The 18763-nt window shown below is 41.4% G+C and overlaps 1 protein-coding gene across 1 annotated transcript in view; it reads left to right on the top strand.

Moving 5' to 3' along the window:
- Nucleotides 1–18763, top strand: part of ttc27 (tetratricopeptide repeat domain 27) — a 210387-nt gene that overhangs the window by 72244 nt on the left and 119380 nt on the right. The window contains exon 9 of the mRNA XM_043695515.2: nucleotides 4449–4515. Within this exon, the coding sequence (XP_043551450.1) occupies nucleotides 4449–4515 (67 nt within the window). The remainder of the gene's footprint in view (nucleotides 1–4448; nucleotides 4516–18763) is intronic.

Below are 18763 nucleotides of genomic sequence, written 5' to 3'. Positions count from 1 at the left end.
TGGGGTAAAATGCCTAGGTTTTATACAACTGTGTTTGATGATCAGTTTTTTGATTGCATTAGGCAATGTCAGGTAATGGCATTTTTCTGCGCCATTGACCTATGAAAGCGCTCAGACATTGTTGAATTCCTTATGTAGAGCCACTGTCTGAATGTAACCCTTATTTATTTGTCTTGGAGATTGTGTTTTACTTGCAGTTCTGTTCCCCTGGGATTTTAGATTCTTTCTTGTATTTTGTAAAGTCCATAAGGGGGTTTCCAATCCTATAAGGCCTCAAAGATTTTGTCTGCCTTTGATAGACCAACACAGTGTCTTTTCAGGAAGACCTGCTGAACTGGAAGCCAGTCAGGTCAACTTTTCCCCTGGAATCAAGGCCACCAGAGCAGAAGTCTGACCTACTGAGAGCTGGTTACCTCTGGCTCAACGGCACCACTGGGTAGACCATATACAAGCATAGAAAGTAGGAGCAGGAGCAGGCAGTCAGCCCCTTGAGCCTGCTGTCAGAAGGGCAGGCACGGAAATCCCTGGATCATGGACTGACCCAAGCCATGGGTGGTTTTCCTGCAGTGAAGCGATATAGGGTGGGCTAGCAGCAAAGTCAAGAGTAAGGCCCCTCTCAGAGGCACCCCATGACGTGCTGTCCTGTGACTAGTTGCTAAGTGCCTTTGATCCAGGATCCCCTCCAGACCACCCAAACAGAGGTAGCAATCTGGCTCCAAAGTGTTAGATGCGGGCAGCACATCTACCTAGGCTGGGTTAATACCAGCAAGGGTGAGATGAGGGTGAACAGGGGTGAAATTAGTCGTCATTAATTTACCACTTAAGGACGTTAATTCACAGGACAAGAGACGGGAAGGTAGTGAGATTTTGATTCACACCTATTTACATGCCCTTCCCGCTCCAGTCTTGTGATCAGTGAGTGGAAGATGCTACTGAGTGACCTTGATTCTGAATCAGTGTTTAGAGGGTTACTTGTCCATGATGCAGGCTGATCTTACCTTCCCTGCACATCCACTAACTTGAGTTGTTAGATAATGATTGGGAGAAATTTGCTAACTCTACACCTATTCCCTGCTATTGCTTTGCCTGATATGGGCAGTTTCACTACAGATTGTGCATCATTCGTGTCCATGTATTTTGGTGCTTCCCTTTGTGTGACATTTGGAGGGTGGTTCATATTGATACTGTTAAAGTGTACTATTATCTTTGTCCAATGAGCTGCAGCATTGGATAAGCATGTACCTTTCTTCCATGCATAACTGTACATTAATTGGATGCAGGATCACACCTTTAGCAAACAGCAAGTTAGCATTTTATTAAAAAAGACCCAAGTCTGCTGTCAGAGTTATTTTTTGACAAGTAAAAACAGCTGGTGACAAAAGAATTGTTGAAATTAATTTTTAATTTTGTGCAAAAGTTTATGTACCATAATACTTTCCCATTGTATGGGATAATTATCGTAATTGGTAAAATATGACGTTATCTCACTACAGAATAATTATACACATGTTAAGTTGCTATTGACTGAGCAATCCACATGTATTGTGTTTTTTTGTCATTTCCTTCACTTTTTTTGCATTTCCTGTAACTTTGCATTTTTAAGTTGGCATGTTAGAATGCAGGCTGCAGATAACTTCATATCTCATTTTCAAAATATTTGACTATGCTGTAGCTCTTATGTAAGGGACAGTTAGTTATATTTCAAAATTAACTTGGATTTATTGATGCCCAGAGACAGTTAAACAGAGTTCACTTTAATCTGTGATTCATATTTCATTGTCAGTGCCAAATGCCATAAATACACTAAGTACTATTTCAATCTGTCGAGATGCATAGTATTTCTGGAATATCTCTTTTCCCGGCTTGTGCAAGGTTTGATTTGTAGGTCTCAATGTGTGGAATCTATCAATGGTTGTATTACAGGCCTTTCATATACATCCCAGTAGATGTTTTCAGCCTTCAGCAATTGCACCAGTTGTTGACCATCAGTAAGAACAATTTCTCTGTGATCATCTTCAATTTTTGTATGTTGTCTTGAATGGCAATGTTTTAATATGTCTCTATGATTTCAAATTGAAGTTTCCAGATTCTTAGAGGAGGGTTTCAGGGTTGTGACCATGTAGTCACTGGGTTTACTGTATTTGTTGACATTGGCATATCATTTCTGTTAAAATGAAATGGTTTCCTGATGTTTTCCTGTGTCAACTGACAGAAAATGTCAATATCTGTTAGAGTCTCCCTACTCAAATGCCTCGCTAGGCACTGCAGTTACACAGAAGCTGATAGGCTTCCAATAGCCCACCCAAGGATCTGTTTTTCATCTGGAAAAGCACAGCCGGTCAGGCAGCATCCGAGGGGCAGGAAAATCGACGTTTCGAGCATAGGATCTTCATCAGGCAGGGATAATGAAGAGCTTATGCTCAACGGCGATTCACCTGCTCCTCAGATGCTGCCTGACTGGCTGTGCTTTTCCAGCACTACACTCTTCGACTCTGATCTCCAGCATCTGCAGTCCTCACTTTTCCCTCTGTTCTTCTTCTGTAAAACCAGTCAATGCAGGCGAGAGTATCAGATCTAAGCCCAATCCTCTCACTGTCCTGAGCCTGACCATTGGTTCCATTAATATTTACAATGTGATGATAAATTGATTACATCTCAACCTGCTAAGTTAATTAAAATGCTCCCTAAAGCATATTGGTCAAGATTAAGGTGGACCTGATATCAGATCTGAGGGCTTCTAGATTTGCAATCTTGGTAGTGCATTCAATAATGCGTTGATCTATTGAGCTTTTAGGGTAGCTCCATCATCCCTTTTGTGTAAAATGTTCATTTAATTTCATCTTTCCTCACCCTAACAATAGGTCACATTCCCAGTTTCTAAAGGCCACTTAGCTGACACACTTTATTGCTGTAAAGATTTTTTGGATAAAAAGCTTTTTTTCCTTTCCCTACAAATTATTCTATGACTATAGAGGGAAGCAAAGCCTATGACTTTACTCCCTTTCGTTCACAATCCTGGGTTCCAAAGCAGATTTGTAATTGTAAAAGTGCTTTTTGTCATTTACGGCTGTGCGATTTTCTTTAATTTTAGTTTCAACCTCTCAGTTTGTCGTAATATTTCATTCTAGATCTTTCCACCATATCCTAGCTAAACAAGTCCAGGGAATTCATGTAGGAGAAAGTGAGGATTGCAGACGCTGGAGATCAGAGCTGAAAATGTGTTGCTGGAAAAGCGCAACAGGTCAGGCAGCATCCAAGGAGCAGGAGAATCGCAGTTTTGGGCATGAGCCCTTCCTCAGGAATCACCTGAGAAAGGGCTCATGCCTGAAACATCGATTCTCCTGCTCCTTGGATGCTGTCTGACCTGCTGTGCTTTTTCAGGGAATTCATGTGCCCAACATGCATGTAAAGAATTGTCTTTGTGTTGCTAATTAGTATATCATGGTGCATTTTGTCTCCTATTGTTTTGTTTTATAAAGCGTAAGAGAATGCCACATGGTTCAAATTTGTTTTTTCTCATTTAATTGTTCATTGTTTCATATTTCACTACTACGAAAATTGTGGCAAAATCTTGAAGTTTTAAAACAATGTATAAGGCACATCCCATATCAAACATATTCTTGTTATGTTAATTCTGTGTTCTGCTAAGGACTTGACATCACAGGCTTCCGATCACCAAATAGATGGTTCAGTGTATTTAACTCTCTGTTTCCTATAAGGCAACAATAAAGGTTAATGGTCATCGTTTCACCTGTTTTCTGGATTGCTCTGGATCAGATTTCAGTTGGAAACATGCTTGAGGCAGCCACGTGGAGAAATGCGCAAACATCATTGCTAGGTTTAACTGCAACCCATGATATCCTCTTGGATGAGTTGATCCTGACATTGCATAGATTTCTGTCCTAAATCTGAAGGAATTTCTATTTATTTGTCCATTCTTCTGAACTTTGACCTGTGGCATTTGAAGTGCAATTGACTAAAATACAAACATTTCAAAGCATGTGCAGATATAGAAAACATGCATGTACCTGTGTATATTGAGTTGTGTGTGTACATATGCTCATATTGACACAGTATGTCCATTTGTTTCAAAAATGGAACCATTGAGTCGGGAAATAATTGAACAATAGCACCCTGCGATACATTTGATAATTCAGTCACCGTAAAATTTAATTCTTCAGTTGAAGTTATCTAATCTGTCTGACCTTTTGCCATGTACTTACACAGGTCCCTCGATAACTTTCCTTTAAATGTTATTGTACAACTTCATTAGCCATTTGTGGCAATATATGCAATGTTCCAATAATGTCTGTGTGGAATAAGTTCTAGCTTAACCTTCAGTTTATCAACTGCTGCTTCCCATTTCTTTGTATGTAACTGCTTCTCCTTGATGGTTTCACACGTCATTAATTGTTGCTTCCATACTTGTTAACGTTTTGTTTCAACAGCACAAATTTTCAGAAGAACAACCCTGTTCATAAGCTGACTGAAGAGGAACTGTTGGCATTCACCTCAGTAAGTACTGCAGTCTTTTGTTCTTTCTACTTTCAGGCTGTGTTCCTTCTTCACTTGAGATTCTTCCTGAACAAACATTGGCTGAAGTTTTTCCAACCCTTTTCCACGTTATGTTTCCCTGTTGGGTGGATCCCCATAATTTGCTAAAGTTGCTGGAATCTGAAAAATGTATGCAAGCCGAAGGTCTGAGCAGTACGCAGGCAAGTACTGCAAAGCAATAGTTTTTTTTAAATAAAATCGGCGCTGCCTTCGCTAACAAACGTTTCTAGACAGCAAAAGCCGATGTTGCATATTTCAATGCTTCCTTGGCTGTAGATTGTTAGAGGAATCCATTTTTTAGCTTTTTTTTAAAGAAAGAAAATGTAATGTTCTGGAATGAAATCAGACCAGCTCTCACTATGAGATTTGTGTCTTAATTTCTTTTCTGATATCAGTGGGTGTCATGGCAAATGTAAATACAAATATTTCTGTTTCTAGGAAAGATCTCATGACCCCAGTTTAAAGCTCTCATCAGTCATTGACTCAGTGCCGTGCAGAAAGTTACTCATTGTCCTGAGATCCTGGCCTCAGATATTTATTGTTTATTTCCTCACTTTGTGACTTGAGGAAAGGTGTAAAAGTATTCCCTAATATGTGCATGAGAAATGAACGCAGATGTCCATTTAGTCCTTCAAGCATGCACTCTCATTCTTTTCGATCATAGCAGGTCTTCTACTTCAATTTTCCTTTCAACACTATCCCCATATCCCTTCATTCTCTCAGTATCCATAGTGTCCATCTTTATCTTGTATTTGCTCAATGCTTGTGCTTACACACTTGCTGGTTTAAGAGAATTGCAAAGATTCACAACACTTTGAAAGAAAAAAGTAGAGTCACAGGTTGATCTATTTCTCTCTTAGGGTTGCAGTTGTATTGCCAAATCAAGCATTTTGCAAATAAAAATGGGAATTCTAAAGAATATTCCAACTGTTAAATTAACAAAGTATGTTTAGAATTGATCGATTTTCAGTTCTGAATATATGATTTTTCAAGTTTTAAATCCATTCTCATTGCATTTAATGGAGATTGTAGGTGTCCTTCACGTTACCTCATGAAGACTGTTAGAAGGCAGGTGACATGATTAGGAGAAAGTGAGGACTGCAGATGCTGGAGATCAGAGTTGAAAAATGTGTTGCTGGAAAAGCGCAGCAGATCAGGCAGCATCCAAGGAGCAGGAGAATCGATGTTTCGGGCATAAGCCCTTCTTCAGGACTGTGACATGATTACTCTTACTCAAGCATTGCTCTTTCCATGGCTGTGTGTTAAATATAAGGCCCTGATGTTGAATTTCAGTCGCCTGGGGCACAGTTTTAATAGTCCTGAAGATTTCTGTAGACCAAGTAGTCTCCAAACCTGGCAGCATCTATGGGGAGAAAGCAGCATTAGCATTTCAAATCCAGTTCTGATGAAGAGTCACTAGACTCAAAACATTAAGACTGATTTCTCCCTCCAGATGGGCCAGACCTGCTGGTTTTTACCAGTAGTTTCAGTTTTTGTTTCAGATCTCCAGCATTAGCAGTTCTTTGTTTTAATTTCCAAAATTGCTGCATCCTTCCAAATTGGGCCACAAAAACATTTTGTTATCCACTAATGGTGACAGTGTCATCAGCTGCTTAGGCCCTAAGCTTTTAAAGTCAGTACTCAGTTTTTTCAACCCTTGTCCTTTAAACATGCCTTAAAACATACCTCTTTGGGGCTGCACCATGGCTCAGTCGTTAACACTGCTTGCTCATAGTGCTAGGGACCCAATTCGATTCCACTTTGGGTGGGGGGGTTTGCATGTTTTCCCCAAGTCTGCATGAGTTTCCTGCAGGTGCTCCAGTTTCCTCCCAGTCTAAAAATGTGCAGGTTAGATTGGATTGCCCATCGAATTACAGGGATAGGGTAAGAAGGAATGGGTCTGAGTGCGATGCTCTTCGGAGGGCCAGCATGGGCTTGATGGGCTGAATGGCCTGCTTCCATGCTGTAGGGTTTCTGTGATTCTATGATTGATTCAACTTGGATTGTGCCTTCAGTCATCTATATTAATATTGTTTATCCGAGTCAGTGTTAAAAGTTTGTCTAATGACACTTGTGTGAAACAACTTGAGATATTTAATATGTCTAAAGGTGTGATATAAAAGCAAGTTGTCAATGCTTTATCACATTTTAAAATTAATTTTTCTAGGTACTGCACTGTGTGCACTTATCTTCTGTTAGATCACATCTTTTAGAAGAGTGCAGAAATTACCAGAATTGACCAAAAGTGAGATAACTATGTCTTTAATTTGCCTCTTAAAGGATTGGTGTTGGTTAAATGTCCTTCCTGTAACCTGTCATCCTAATTACTTTGCTAAACGTAAAGTGCTGAACTTGGGTGGAATTTAATCCAGGAAACTGGCATTGCCAGTCAGATGGAGAACCAGTCAGAGCTCTGTTTTATCTTCTTTGACAAACGGCAATTAAGTGCTCAACGACAAGCCTTCCCAGGATCTGTGACTGCAGGAACAGAAGTCACACCTCCTGAGAGTGACTGCCAAATGGAGACTGTAATCATATTCACTCACCTGTTACATAATGTAGTTAAAAATCACACAGCACCAGGTTATAGTCCAACAGGTTTACTTGGAGGTCTACGGAGCATTGCTCCTTCATCAGGTAGCTGTGGAACAGGATCCTGCTCTACAGCTACCTACTGAAGGAGCAGCATAGAGTCATAGAGATGTACAGCATGGAAACAGACCTTTCGGTCCAACTTATCCATGCCGACTAGATATCCCAACCTAATCTAGTCCCATTTGCCAGCACTTGGCCCATATCCCTCCAAACCCTTCCTATTCATATGCCCACCCAGATGCCTTTTAAATGTTGCTATTTTACCAGCCTCCACCACTTCCTCTGGGAGCTCATTCCATACACGTACCACCTCTGCATGAAAAAGTTGCCCCTTAGGTCCCTTTTATATCTTTTCCCTTTCACCCTAAACCTATGCACTCTAGTTCTGGATTCCCCCACCCCAGGAAAAAGACTTTGTCTATTTATCCTATCCATGCCCCTCGATTTTATAAACTCTATAAGGTCACCAAGCACTCCGAAAGCTTGTACTTCCAATTAAACCTGTTGAACTATAACCTGGTGTTGTGTGATTTTTAACTTTGTACACCCCGGTCCAACATCGGCACCAACACATCATGGCTGTTAAAAGACCATGAACCCAGAACACCATTGTTCTGAATGGTAGTACAGCACTAGGTGGAAACTATAGTTTAGGGCTGATGCCCAGTCTCGCAGCTGAAGAATCATATGGTACACAGAGATTGCAAAAAGGCCATGGTGCAGGAAAGAAAGACTTGCAATAATGTGGTGCTTTTCACAACTGCTTGGTGTCTCAAAGCAATTTACAGTCTATTAAGTACTTTTGAAGTGTAATCACTGTTATAGTGTAAGAAACAAGGTAACCAATATACACATAGCAAACTCTCCCAAACAACCATGTGATGATCAGATATTTTGTTTTTTGTGGTGTTGATTGAGGGATGAATATTGACCTGGACACCAGTGTGCCATTCTTCAAAGTAAAGCTCTGAGTCCTTTTGCAACCACCCGAACAGTCAGATAGGGCTTTAATTTAGCATCTCCTCTGAAATACTGCATGTCCAACAGTGCACTGCTCCCTCAGTACTGTATTGGAGGTGAGTTTTTAGTTTTGTGAGCACCCCTGGCGTGGGACTTGAACCTGGAATCTTGAGATTCACAGGCAAGATTGAAAATAGCAGAAAAGCAAAATGACAATTCGAGAAGATTATCAGTTTACATTATATGCTTCTTGTCTTTATTGTACAGGCCAGTTCTATGCTTTTTTGTTTAATATAGCCAAGCATTATTGAAACGTGTTATTGCTGCACTCTAAGAAAGACAATGTCGATATGGGAGGTAGTTTGATGAAGTGTTAAATCCTGAGGGCTATAGTTGCTCTGTGAGAGGCAGAGAACCAAACTGCAGCAACACAAAAGATTAAGAATCAACTTCTAATAATTTTATTGTTTCATTATGTTTACAAATATGCGACAGTCTCTGTTCAAAGTTTGTGAGAAGATGTGTAGCTCGGGTGCTCGTTTTATGGTTCTGTTAGCCAAGCTGGGAATTTGTGTTGCAGACGTTTCGTCCCCTGTTTGGGTGACATCCTCAGTGCTTGGGAGCCTCCTGTGAAGCGCTTCTGTGTTGTTTCCTCCGGCATTTATGCTGGTTTGTCTCTGCCGCTTCCAGTTGTCCATTCCAGTTGTCCGCTGCAGTGGCCGGTATATTGGGTTCAGGTTGATGTGTTTATTGATTGTATCTGTGGATGAGTGCCATGCCTCTAGGAATTCCTGTTTGGCTTGTCCTATAATAGTAGTGTTGTCCCAGTCGAACTCATTTTGCTTGTCATCTGTGTGTGTGGCTACTAAGGATAGCTGGTCGTGTCGTTTCGTGGCTAGTTGGTGTTCATGGATACGGATCGTTAGCTGTCTTCTGCAGTCTTACCGCAAATTCAACCCAAACTCTGGGTCAGATATGTGGATGACACCTTTGTAATCATTAAAAGCACAGAAATAGAAAACACACACCGGATCATCAACGCCATACTCACAGGAATCAGATTCACTCGAGAGGAAGAAAAGGACAACCAACTCCCATTCCTAGACGTGATGGTACAGAGAACACCGAACGGAGAATTCACCACAAAGGTATACAGGAAAGCCACACACACAGACCAAGTCCTGAACTACGAAAGCAACCACCCCAACACACACAAAAGAAGTTGCATCAAGACACTGTTCAAAAGGGCCACAACACACTGCAGCACACCTGAACTGCAAAAAGAGGAAGAAGAACACCTGTACAATGTATTCGCCAAAAATGGATACCCGCGCAATTTCATCAACAGATGCCTAAGGGAAAGATAATGGAATGAGGACATTCCACAACCCAAAGGACTAGCCACGTTACCATACATCAAGAACACTTCTGAACTGACATCCAGACTACTACAACCACTAGGACTCATCACAGCTCACAAACCAACAGCCACTCTCAGACAACAACTCACCAGGACAAAGGACCCGATACCCAGCATGAGCCAAACCAACGTAGTGTACAAAATCCCATACAAGTACTGCACAAAACACTACATAGGACAAACAGGAAGACAGCTAACGATCGTATCCATGAACACCAACTAGCCACGAAATGACATGACCAGCTATCCTTAGTAGCCACACACACAGATGACAAGCAACATGAGTTCGACTGGGATAACACTACTATTATAGGACAAGCCAAACAGAGGACAGCCAGGGAATTCCTAGAGGCATGGCACTCATCCACAGATTCAATCAATAAGCACATCGACCTGGACCCAATATACCGGCCACTGCAGCGGACAACTGGAACGGACAACCGGAAGCGGCAGAGACAAACCAGTATAAATGCTGGAGGAAACATCACAGAAGCGCTTCACAGGAGGCTCCCAAGCACTGAGGATGTCACCCAAACAGGGGACGAAACGTCTGCAACACAAATTCCCAGCTCAGCAAACAGAACCACAACAACAGTCTCTGTTCGTGGCATTATCCATTACTGTAAATGAAAAAATGTTCATACTCAATCCTTCCACGAAGTGTGGGGATTAGCCTCTGACTAAGGTAGTGGAGCTGAAAATTTGAAGTAATTTTGTACATGAAGAAGGACCTGTTGGGGCATTCTGAAAAAATAAGCAATTCCATATTTTATGACAGCCTTGAAACCCTGGAACTGTATAGTGCTGCTTTTGGTTTTTTTGTGATCTACTTATGGCATGAATTCCATTGTATATATTTCATTACCTTTTAGCGTCTCCTGCCACTAGCGCTGGATCAAATCTGAATCACTTATAAATCTGCTTTATTGAGGATACTATCTGACAAAATTAATTGTGCTATCACTGGAAGAACAAATTGTTCCATTACATATAAAACTTTCAGGTTTATTTAACAGCATAAAATGCTCAGACTAAATTTTACAAATCCTGTTTAAAAATAGTCCGCACTTCTGTACTGTTTCTGATTTGGAAAATATTTTGTATACATCATCGGCTTCTTTCTTTTTGAAAGAGCAATAATATTTAACACTGCTGCAATTGGGGTCAGATGTGAGAAGTATTTATTAAAATTCCCTGTTGTGGACAATTGAACTGCAAGGAAAATGCTTTGTCAACTTTTATAGAACAAGTACCAACCATACATTTTCCAGCTGATATTTTGCTTCTTAGTGGGCTCGACCTTGCAGCTATTATAAACTAAAAATCATGATCAGAGCAACTGCCCTTTGGCAGAAAAGCCTACTTCACCTTGTTCAGGGAAATATGGTCACTCCTGAGAAATTGTCCCACTAGAATGAACCTTAAGGAACAAAATTGAGTGTTCTCCTAAGTTAAATTACATTTCCCCAACATAATGGAAGGATTATGCCCTCTGAACTGTTCTCATTTTTCTCACGAAAGGTTTAAACAACCAGTTACGTAAATTGTTTAGACTACAGATTTGCACAGCAATGCAGTGTAATTTAAAAATTGAAACAAGTTTTAAAGCAGAATGGGAAGGCGTTCTGAAAGAGAAATACTCAGAATGGAGTGTAGGTAGGGGCACTGAAAATCAATTTATGGAAGTGTTGGATCAGCAGGGCACCTTCAGTTACTTTATGATCATCATTCTGTTCTCGGGTGACCAGTTTGGAAAAGCCTGAATTCGCCATAGAGGCCTTCCGTCTTCATTCATTTTAACATAACGGAGAAAAATTGTCTCTCAGTTGGAATAGATTGGTTGCCATAAAATCACTGACCACCTGCAGTTTGCCTCGCCATTTTGTTTTCAAGGTGTCAAGAAGCCACAATAAATGGAACTGAGCTATTATTATTTCACAAGCATATAGTAGTTTAGAAATATTTTTCTTGCATTGGTTTTAATGAATCTATATGTAACTAATGCACAGATTTTAAAAAGTAGACTTTGAATCAACCTATTTGGATTTATTACCTCTGGAACTGTGGGTTAGGATTTGAACCGAAGCCTTGCACTTCAAAACCCTAGGTGTTGAAGGGGCAATGATGCAAGGTTTCGGGTAGAACTGCTTTCAGACAGCCCGGCTCCTAGGGTCAACTCGATCAACTGGGAAACTACAATAATCAATATTGTCTTTTGTAACACACTTTCTGTGATAGAAACTGCAGTGCAAGAGCCCCTTTCCTTTAACATCTGTTCACTGTTGGTGAATGGCTTGCATATCTGTCTGGCTTGATCCAATTTGACAGTGAATTCTGCAAGCTTCTCAGTTCCAATGTCTTGTTAACACCAGTTCAATGCAATCAATCAAGATAAATGGCTCACGTATCTGTCTGGCCCAATTCTTAGTATGCTGTTCAGTTGACCAATTTTCCCAGCTTGCCGTTCACTTGGCCAATGTTGTTTTTTAGGTTTTAGAGCTGTTATATTATTCAGTAGGGACATTTCACTACCTACAAAAGGCAGCAAATTCATGTGAACATCACCACCTGCAAGTTTTCCTCCAAGCCACTCACTATCCTGACTTGGAAATACATCGCTGTTCCTTCAGTGACAGTGGATCAGAAACCTGGAACTACCTTCTTAATGGCATTGCGGGTGTACCACATGGACTCCAGTGGGTCAAAAGGTTGTTGTGGGTAACAAATGATGGCCTAGCCAGTGATTCCCACATCATGTGAAATAATATTTAAGAAAGTAGCAGAAGCGAAATAAAGGTTACACAGGGTGGATGGATTGGGGGGGGGGGGGGGGTAGAAATTAAGATTTGATAACAGATAAGATAATGGTGTGGCTGGTTCATCTCCCTACCTCAGTTTCACTGATTATATGAATATCTTGGATGGCCTGTTATGATGTTGTAACAATTATTTTGGCAAATGTGAATCTACTGTAAGGCTGAGTAAGCTTAGAGCAACAGAAAATGCGACCCATAGTTTGACAAAGGATTATTAGTCTCTCAGTAGATGCCACAATAATTGCTGATGATGAAGTTGAATGAGTAGTGATGGTTCAGTAGTGTATGTTATGGAAAATAAAGTTCACTCAGCGTCTGGGTGCTCTTAGGACTCAGAAGTGCGTTATGTCAATATATAGTTGTAAAGATGGAACCAAATTTCATTCTGTACTGCTGATACCCCTCAGCAGCTTTGAGTACCAGAAAAATGTCTGCATTTGTAATCTCTCCGAGTGCCCAATTTGTCATACTAAATGGTGTCCACTGTAAATGTATCTAAACTGACGGAGTCATGCTAAATAATGTCACTTCAATCATCCCAACCACAATACAATGTTTACACATGCACTCTAGTTTGCAGTAAATCTCTGAGATGCATTGAAACCATGTGGTATTCATATGACCCATTACTAATTACGTTGAAAATGCCAGATATCATTACACTGTTATATCATAACAAAGCAAGTATAATGATTAATATATTGAGCTAATTTTTGTGTGTAGTTCTATTTCTGGAAATGTCTCAATTGTGGAATGTTACATTTAATGTTAATCTACTGCCTTAGGCTAGGCCTTCAAGCACTTGACCCAGTTGAAAGTGTGTTGAGTTTGCCTATTGATCTAATTAACATTTTATATATGACAAGGCTGAAATTTTGCATTTACATTTCTGGTATTGCAGAGTGGTCAGTTTGGACCAGTAGGACCCCTTCACTTTGGCTCGATTTGGTTCTTCCTGTTTCTCGTTCAGTTTTCCTTTGCGGTTTTCCCATTAGCTCTTGTCTTCAGATGCCAGTGAGCAACAGTAAATGCAATTTGAAGCTCACCATGTATTCATTAGGAGCACCATGGAAGTTGCTCATGCCTTTGTTGATTCTTATGATTCAGTTTGAATGAGAGAAATCAGCCTGGGTTTCTGTCAAAGATAATTGCTAGAAATTGAAGAGGTAAGAACAGGATTGACTAAAATGACCAAATGGAGCATGCAGGCATGTAAATGATTTGTGAGTTTTATGATTGTTTTATGTTGCCATGTTGTACAGAAAGGATTGTTTTTGTATAATACTTAATAACATGTATCTGAAACATCCCATAAAGTTGTTTCACAAACCATAATACTTGGAGCAATCCAGATTGCTACGAAGCATGGTAATTATTTTATGTAGTAAAATCCTAAAAACAAGTGAAATGAATGAGAAATTGTTGTCTTTTGTGATGATGTTTCAGGGGATGATAGCAACAGAGCTTCCTATTTTTCTTCAGATAGGGCCATGAATTCTTTCAATTTCACCTGAGTCCCAGAAACTTGCAAACAGTCCATAGTGAAATAAGTTATTAAAGTATGGAGACCCACAGTATTCACAGTGCTCAATTATATTATGAGATTGTTTCTTGGAGTATGGTCTTCAGTCATAAACCTCTGATTCCAAAGTCAGTAGCAACAACTTGCATTTATGGAGCCCTTTCAAAGTAGTAAAATATGTTAGGGCTCATTCTGGAAATATGTCAGACAAAATATGATACCGAGTCGCATTGAGATATTTGCAATAGGTATTGTTATTAACTTTAAGGAGCAGAGAGATGAGCAGAGGTTTAGCAGTTGTACTTCTCATACTAGTGGTGAGGCAACCAAATGATATTAGCACCACTGATGGTGTGAGGGAAATTATAGATGAACAAGAGGCCAAAATGGAAGGAACGCAGCGGAGATTTGGATGAGTCCTGGTTTAAGGAGATTGACAGATGGGAGATTGGCCAGGAGAGCATTGAAATAGTCAGAAAGCTGGCACTGAGCCAGGCTGTCACTTCAGTGTGTTGCTGCAAAACCGGGAAAAAGTATCTTTTAGTGTGTTCTGAAGTTGTTGTGTGTGTGAGCAGGCATCTATCCAGCCTACACGTAGGTGCTGAAATCTGCAGGCTGGTTAGATGGTTGTCGTGCACACAGCACGGACCCACTCTGCTGTCTGAAAAGTAAATTCAGCTTTCCAATGGAAACTGCATGTATGTGATTATCTGTCCAGTTAAGGAAACAAAATCTGTTTCTGCATCCGTTATAAATTTAAGTGGAAAATCTAAACAGCTTCTGTTATTACAATATGTACATGACATTCGATGAAGCACATGATATGCCTGTACTTTTTTCAAGCTGTCCAGTGAAACCTCTGTGGTTTTGATTAGAAAAGTTAACTGTGGTCTTTTGTTATTTTCATCACAGAAAAGAATGAGAGAAATTTAATTGTAGTAAGCTGATGTAAAAAAGGGGAAAAGGCACAATAGGTCAGGTCAGTATCAATAAAGACTTTGCATTGTAACCCTTCATTGGACCACCACATTAATTTATTCTCCTTTGAGTCTGATCAGGTTTCCAAAAGTTTTTTTTAACCATAATCACATAAGAACTAGGAGCAAGAGTAGACAATTCAGCCCCTTGAGCCTGCTCTGCCATTTGATATGTTTATGACTATTTGCAACTAAGTCCAATTTGACTTCCCTGCCTGCTCTCCATAACCCTACTATCCACTTGATCAAATGGGCCAATGGGTCAAGGAGTGGCAGATAGAGTTTAATTTAGATATATGTGAGATGTTGCATTTTGGTAAGGCAAACCCCAAGGCAGGATTTAGACAGTTAATGGTAAGACTATGGGGAGTGTTACTGAACAAAGAGACTTTGAGGTGCAAGTGCGTAGTTGTTTGAAAATGGAATTGCAGGTAGACAGGATGGTAAAGAAGATGTTTGACATGCATACCTTCACTGGTCAGTGCATTGGGTACAGGAGTTTGGATGTGATGTCATGGCTGTACTGGGCAATGGTTAGGTCTTGTTTAGAATACTGCATTCAGTTCTGGTCTCCCTGCTACAGGAAAGATGTTGTTAAACTTGAAAGGGTTCAGAAAGGATTTTCAAGGATATTGCTAGGATTAGGAAGTTTGAGCTACAGGGGCAGGTTGATTAGGCTGGGGCTTTTTTCCCTGGAGCGTCGGAGGCTGAAGGGTGACCTTATACAGGTTTATCAAATCGTGGTAGGGGAGAATAGCCAAGGTCTTTTTCTCGGGCTAGGGGAGTCCAAAACTAGAGGGCATAAGTTTAAGATGAGAGGGGAAAAATTTAAAAGGGAACTGAGAGGCAACTTTTATATGGATCAAGGAGTGGCAGATGGAGTTTAATTTAGATATATGTGAGGTGTTGCATTTTGGTAAGGCAAACCCCAGGGCAGGATTTAGACAGTTAATGAGCTGCCAGCGGATGTGGTGAAAATGGGTACAAATTAAAACACTTAAAAGGCATCTGGATGGGTAGATGAATAGGAAGGGTTTAGAGAGATATGGGCCAAATACTGGCAAATGGGACTAGATCAGTTTAGGATATCTGGTCATTGCAGACAAAATGGACTGAAGGGTCTGTTTCCGTATTGTATAACTCTGTGACTCCATTATTAATTAAAGATATGTCTGTCTCGTCCACAAATTTACTCAAAGTTCTCATGTCCTCTGCAGTCCAGGGTAGTGAATTCCACAGATTCACAATGTTTTGAGAGAAGTAATTTCTCCTCATCTCTGTTTATATCAACTGGCCCTCTGGTACCATAAAATACACTTATACCAGTGATGTCAAGAGGAGGCCATTTGACCCAACTTTTCTGTGCAGCTGTTTGAGAGAGGTATGAAATTGATCCCACCCCTCCTGTTCTTTTCCCATAACTCATTTTGTTTTTCGTTTCCAAGCATATAATTGATTCCCTTTTGAAAGTTGTTCCTGATCTGCCGCCTTCACCCTTTCAGATTGTGACTAACTCTCAGAGTTTAGATATTCCTATCTCTCTCTGTATGGGAGGAGTTTCCAAATCCTGATTTCTACTCTTCAGATTGTCAGATGGGTGTCTTAAGATGATTAGATTTAACGCACAATCTGAACTCCCCTGTTCTTATACAGTCAAGTGCAGCACGGAAAGAGACATGCTGTCTTTTGGATGATAAGATGTCTTTCTGGTGGACAGAACTATCTCCATTCTTTGAAAAAAAAATTCAGGAGAGCATATCTAGCATCTTGGCAAACGTTCATCACTAAACTAGCACCGAGGTAAAAACAATGATTGCAGATGCTGGAAACCAGATTCTGGATTTGTGGTGCTGGAAGGGCACAGCAGTTTAGGCAGCATCCAAGGAGCTTTGAAATCGACATTTCGGGCAAAAGCCTTTCATCAGGAATAAAGGCAGTGAGCCTGGAGTGTGGAGAGATCAGCTAGAGGAGGGTGGGGGTGGGGAGAAAGTAGCATAGAGTACAATGGGTGAGTGGGGGAGGGGATGAAGGTGATAGGTCAGGGAGGAGAGGGTGGAGTGGATAGGTGGAAAAGGAGATAGGCAGGTAGGACAATTTCCCTTCCCACGTGGTTAAAGATGCCCTCCAACGCATCTCGTCTACATCCCGCACCTCCGCCCTCAGACCCCACCACTCCAACCGTAACAAGGACAGAACGCCACTGGTGCTCACCTTTCACCCTACCAACCTTCGCATAAACCAAATCATCCGCCGACATTTCCGCCACCTCCAAACAGACCCCACCACCAGGGATATATTTCCCTCCCCATCCCTTTCCGCCTTCCGCAAAGACCGTTCCCTCCGTGACTACCTGGTCAGGTCCACGCCCCCCTACAACCCACCCTCCCATCCTGGCACTTTCCCCTGCCACCGCAGGAACTGTAAAACCTGCGCCCACACCTCCTCCCTCACCTCTATCCAAGGCCCTAAAGGAGTCTTCCACATCCATCAAAGTTTTACTTGCACATCCACTAATATCATTTATTGTATCCGTTGCTCCCGATGCGGTCTCCTCTACATTGGGGAGACTGGGTGCCTCCTAGCAGAGCGCTTTAGGGAACATCTCCGGGACACCCACACCAATCAACCACACCGCCCCGTGGCCCAACATTTCAACACCCTCTCCCACTCTGCCGAGGATATGGAGGTCCTGGGCCTCCTTCAACGCCGCTCCCTCACCACCAGATGCCTGGAAGAAGAATGCCTCATCTTCCGCCTCGGAACACTTCAACCCCAGGGCATCAATGTGGACTTCAACAGTTTCCTCGTTTCCCCTTCCCCCACCTCACCCTAGTTCTAAACTTCCAGCTCAGCACTGTCCCCATGACTTGTCCAGACTTGTCCTACCTGCCTATCTCCTTTTCCACCTATCCACTCCACCCTCTCCTCCCTGACCTATCACCTTCATCCCCTCCCCCACTTACCCATTGTACTCTATGCTACTTTCTCCCCACCCCCACCCTCCTCTAGCTTATCTCTCCACCCTCCAGGCTCACTGCCTTTATTCCTGATGAAGGGCTTTTGCCCAAAACCTCGATTTCAAAGCTCCTTGGATGCTGCCTGAACTGCTGTGCTCTTCCAGCACCACAAATCCAGCAACTAAACTAGCACCAACAATGCGGGAGAGTTGTGGCTATTTATCTCGTTGCTGCTTGTGAGATCTTGCTGTGTGAAAATTGGTTGCAACATTTCCCTTCATTACAGTAGTAATCACACTTAAAAGCAACTTTGTTGAAATTAAAGTAGTTTGGGGTGTCTCAAGGCTGTTGTACAAATGAGAGTTTATTAAAATAAAATTGTTTTCTTAGGAGGGCAAATCTGCATTATTCTTTGGAGCAGTGGAAAATTTACCTCATATACTGACTTAAAACAAATTAGGCAAGCACATGCTGTGTTGATGTCAAGCTTTCATATGTCTCCAATTTGCACAACATAATTCTTCTGTTGAGTTGTCTCTTATTGATTGTGGGTTAGTGGTGCTGGAAGAGCACAGCAGTTCAGGCAGCATCCAAGGAACTTCGAAATCGACGTTTCGGGCAAAAGTCCTTCATCATTTATTCCTGATGCTGCCTGAACTGCTGTGCTCTTCCAGCACCACTAATCCAGAATCTGGTTTCCAGCATCTGCAGTCATTGTTTTTACCTCTTATTGATTGTGCCCAGTCTGCTAGTCTGTACAGTTTTCGGAAGGGAGAAATCTCAAATTCTGAGCTGAGAGCTGTGAGTTCAGTTCTCAGGATTGCCTGCCATTTATGCCTGACTGCCCATGAGCTTTGTTGGTTCCCAATCTCTCAAGTTTGAACAAAGCAAGCTTAGGCCACAGGGTGGAAAATCTAACATTGCATGCAGCTTGCATCTCTACTGTCTGCTTCTCAATCAAT

Source organism: Chiloscyllium plagiosum, unplaced genomic scaffold, assembly GCF_037043375.1.
Source record: "Chiloscyllium plagiosum isolate Xiang-an unplaced genomic scaffold, Cpla_swu_hap1 HiC_scaffold_10, whole genome shotgun sequence".
NCBI lineage: Eukaryota > Metazoa > Chordata > Chondrichthyes > Orectolobiformes > Hemiscylliidae > Chiloscyllium > Chiloscyllium plagiosum.
This window is presented reverse-complemented; position numbering and strand designations above follow the sequence as displayed.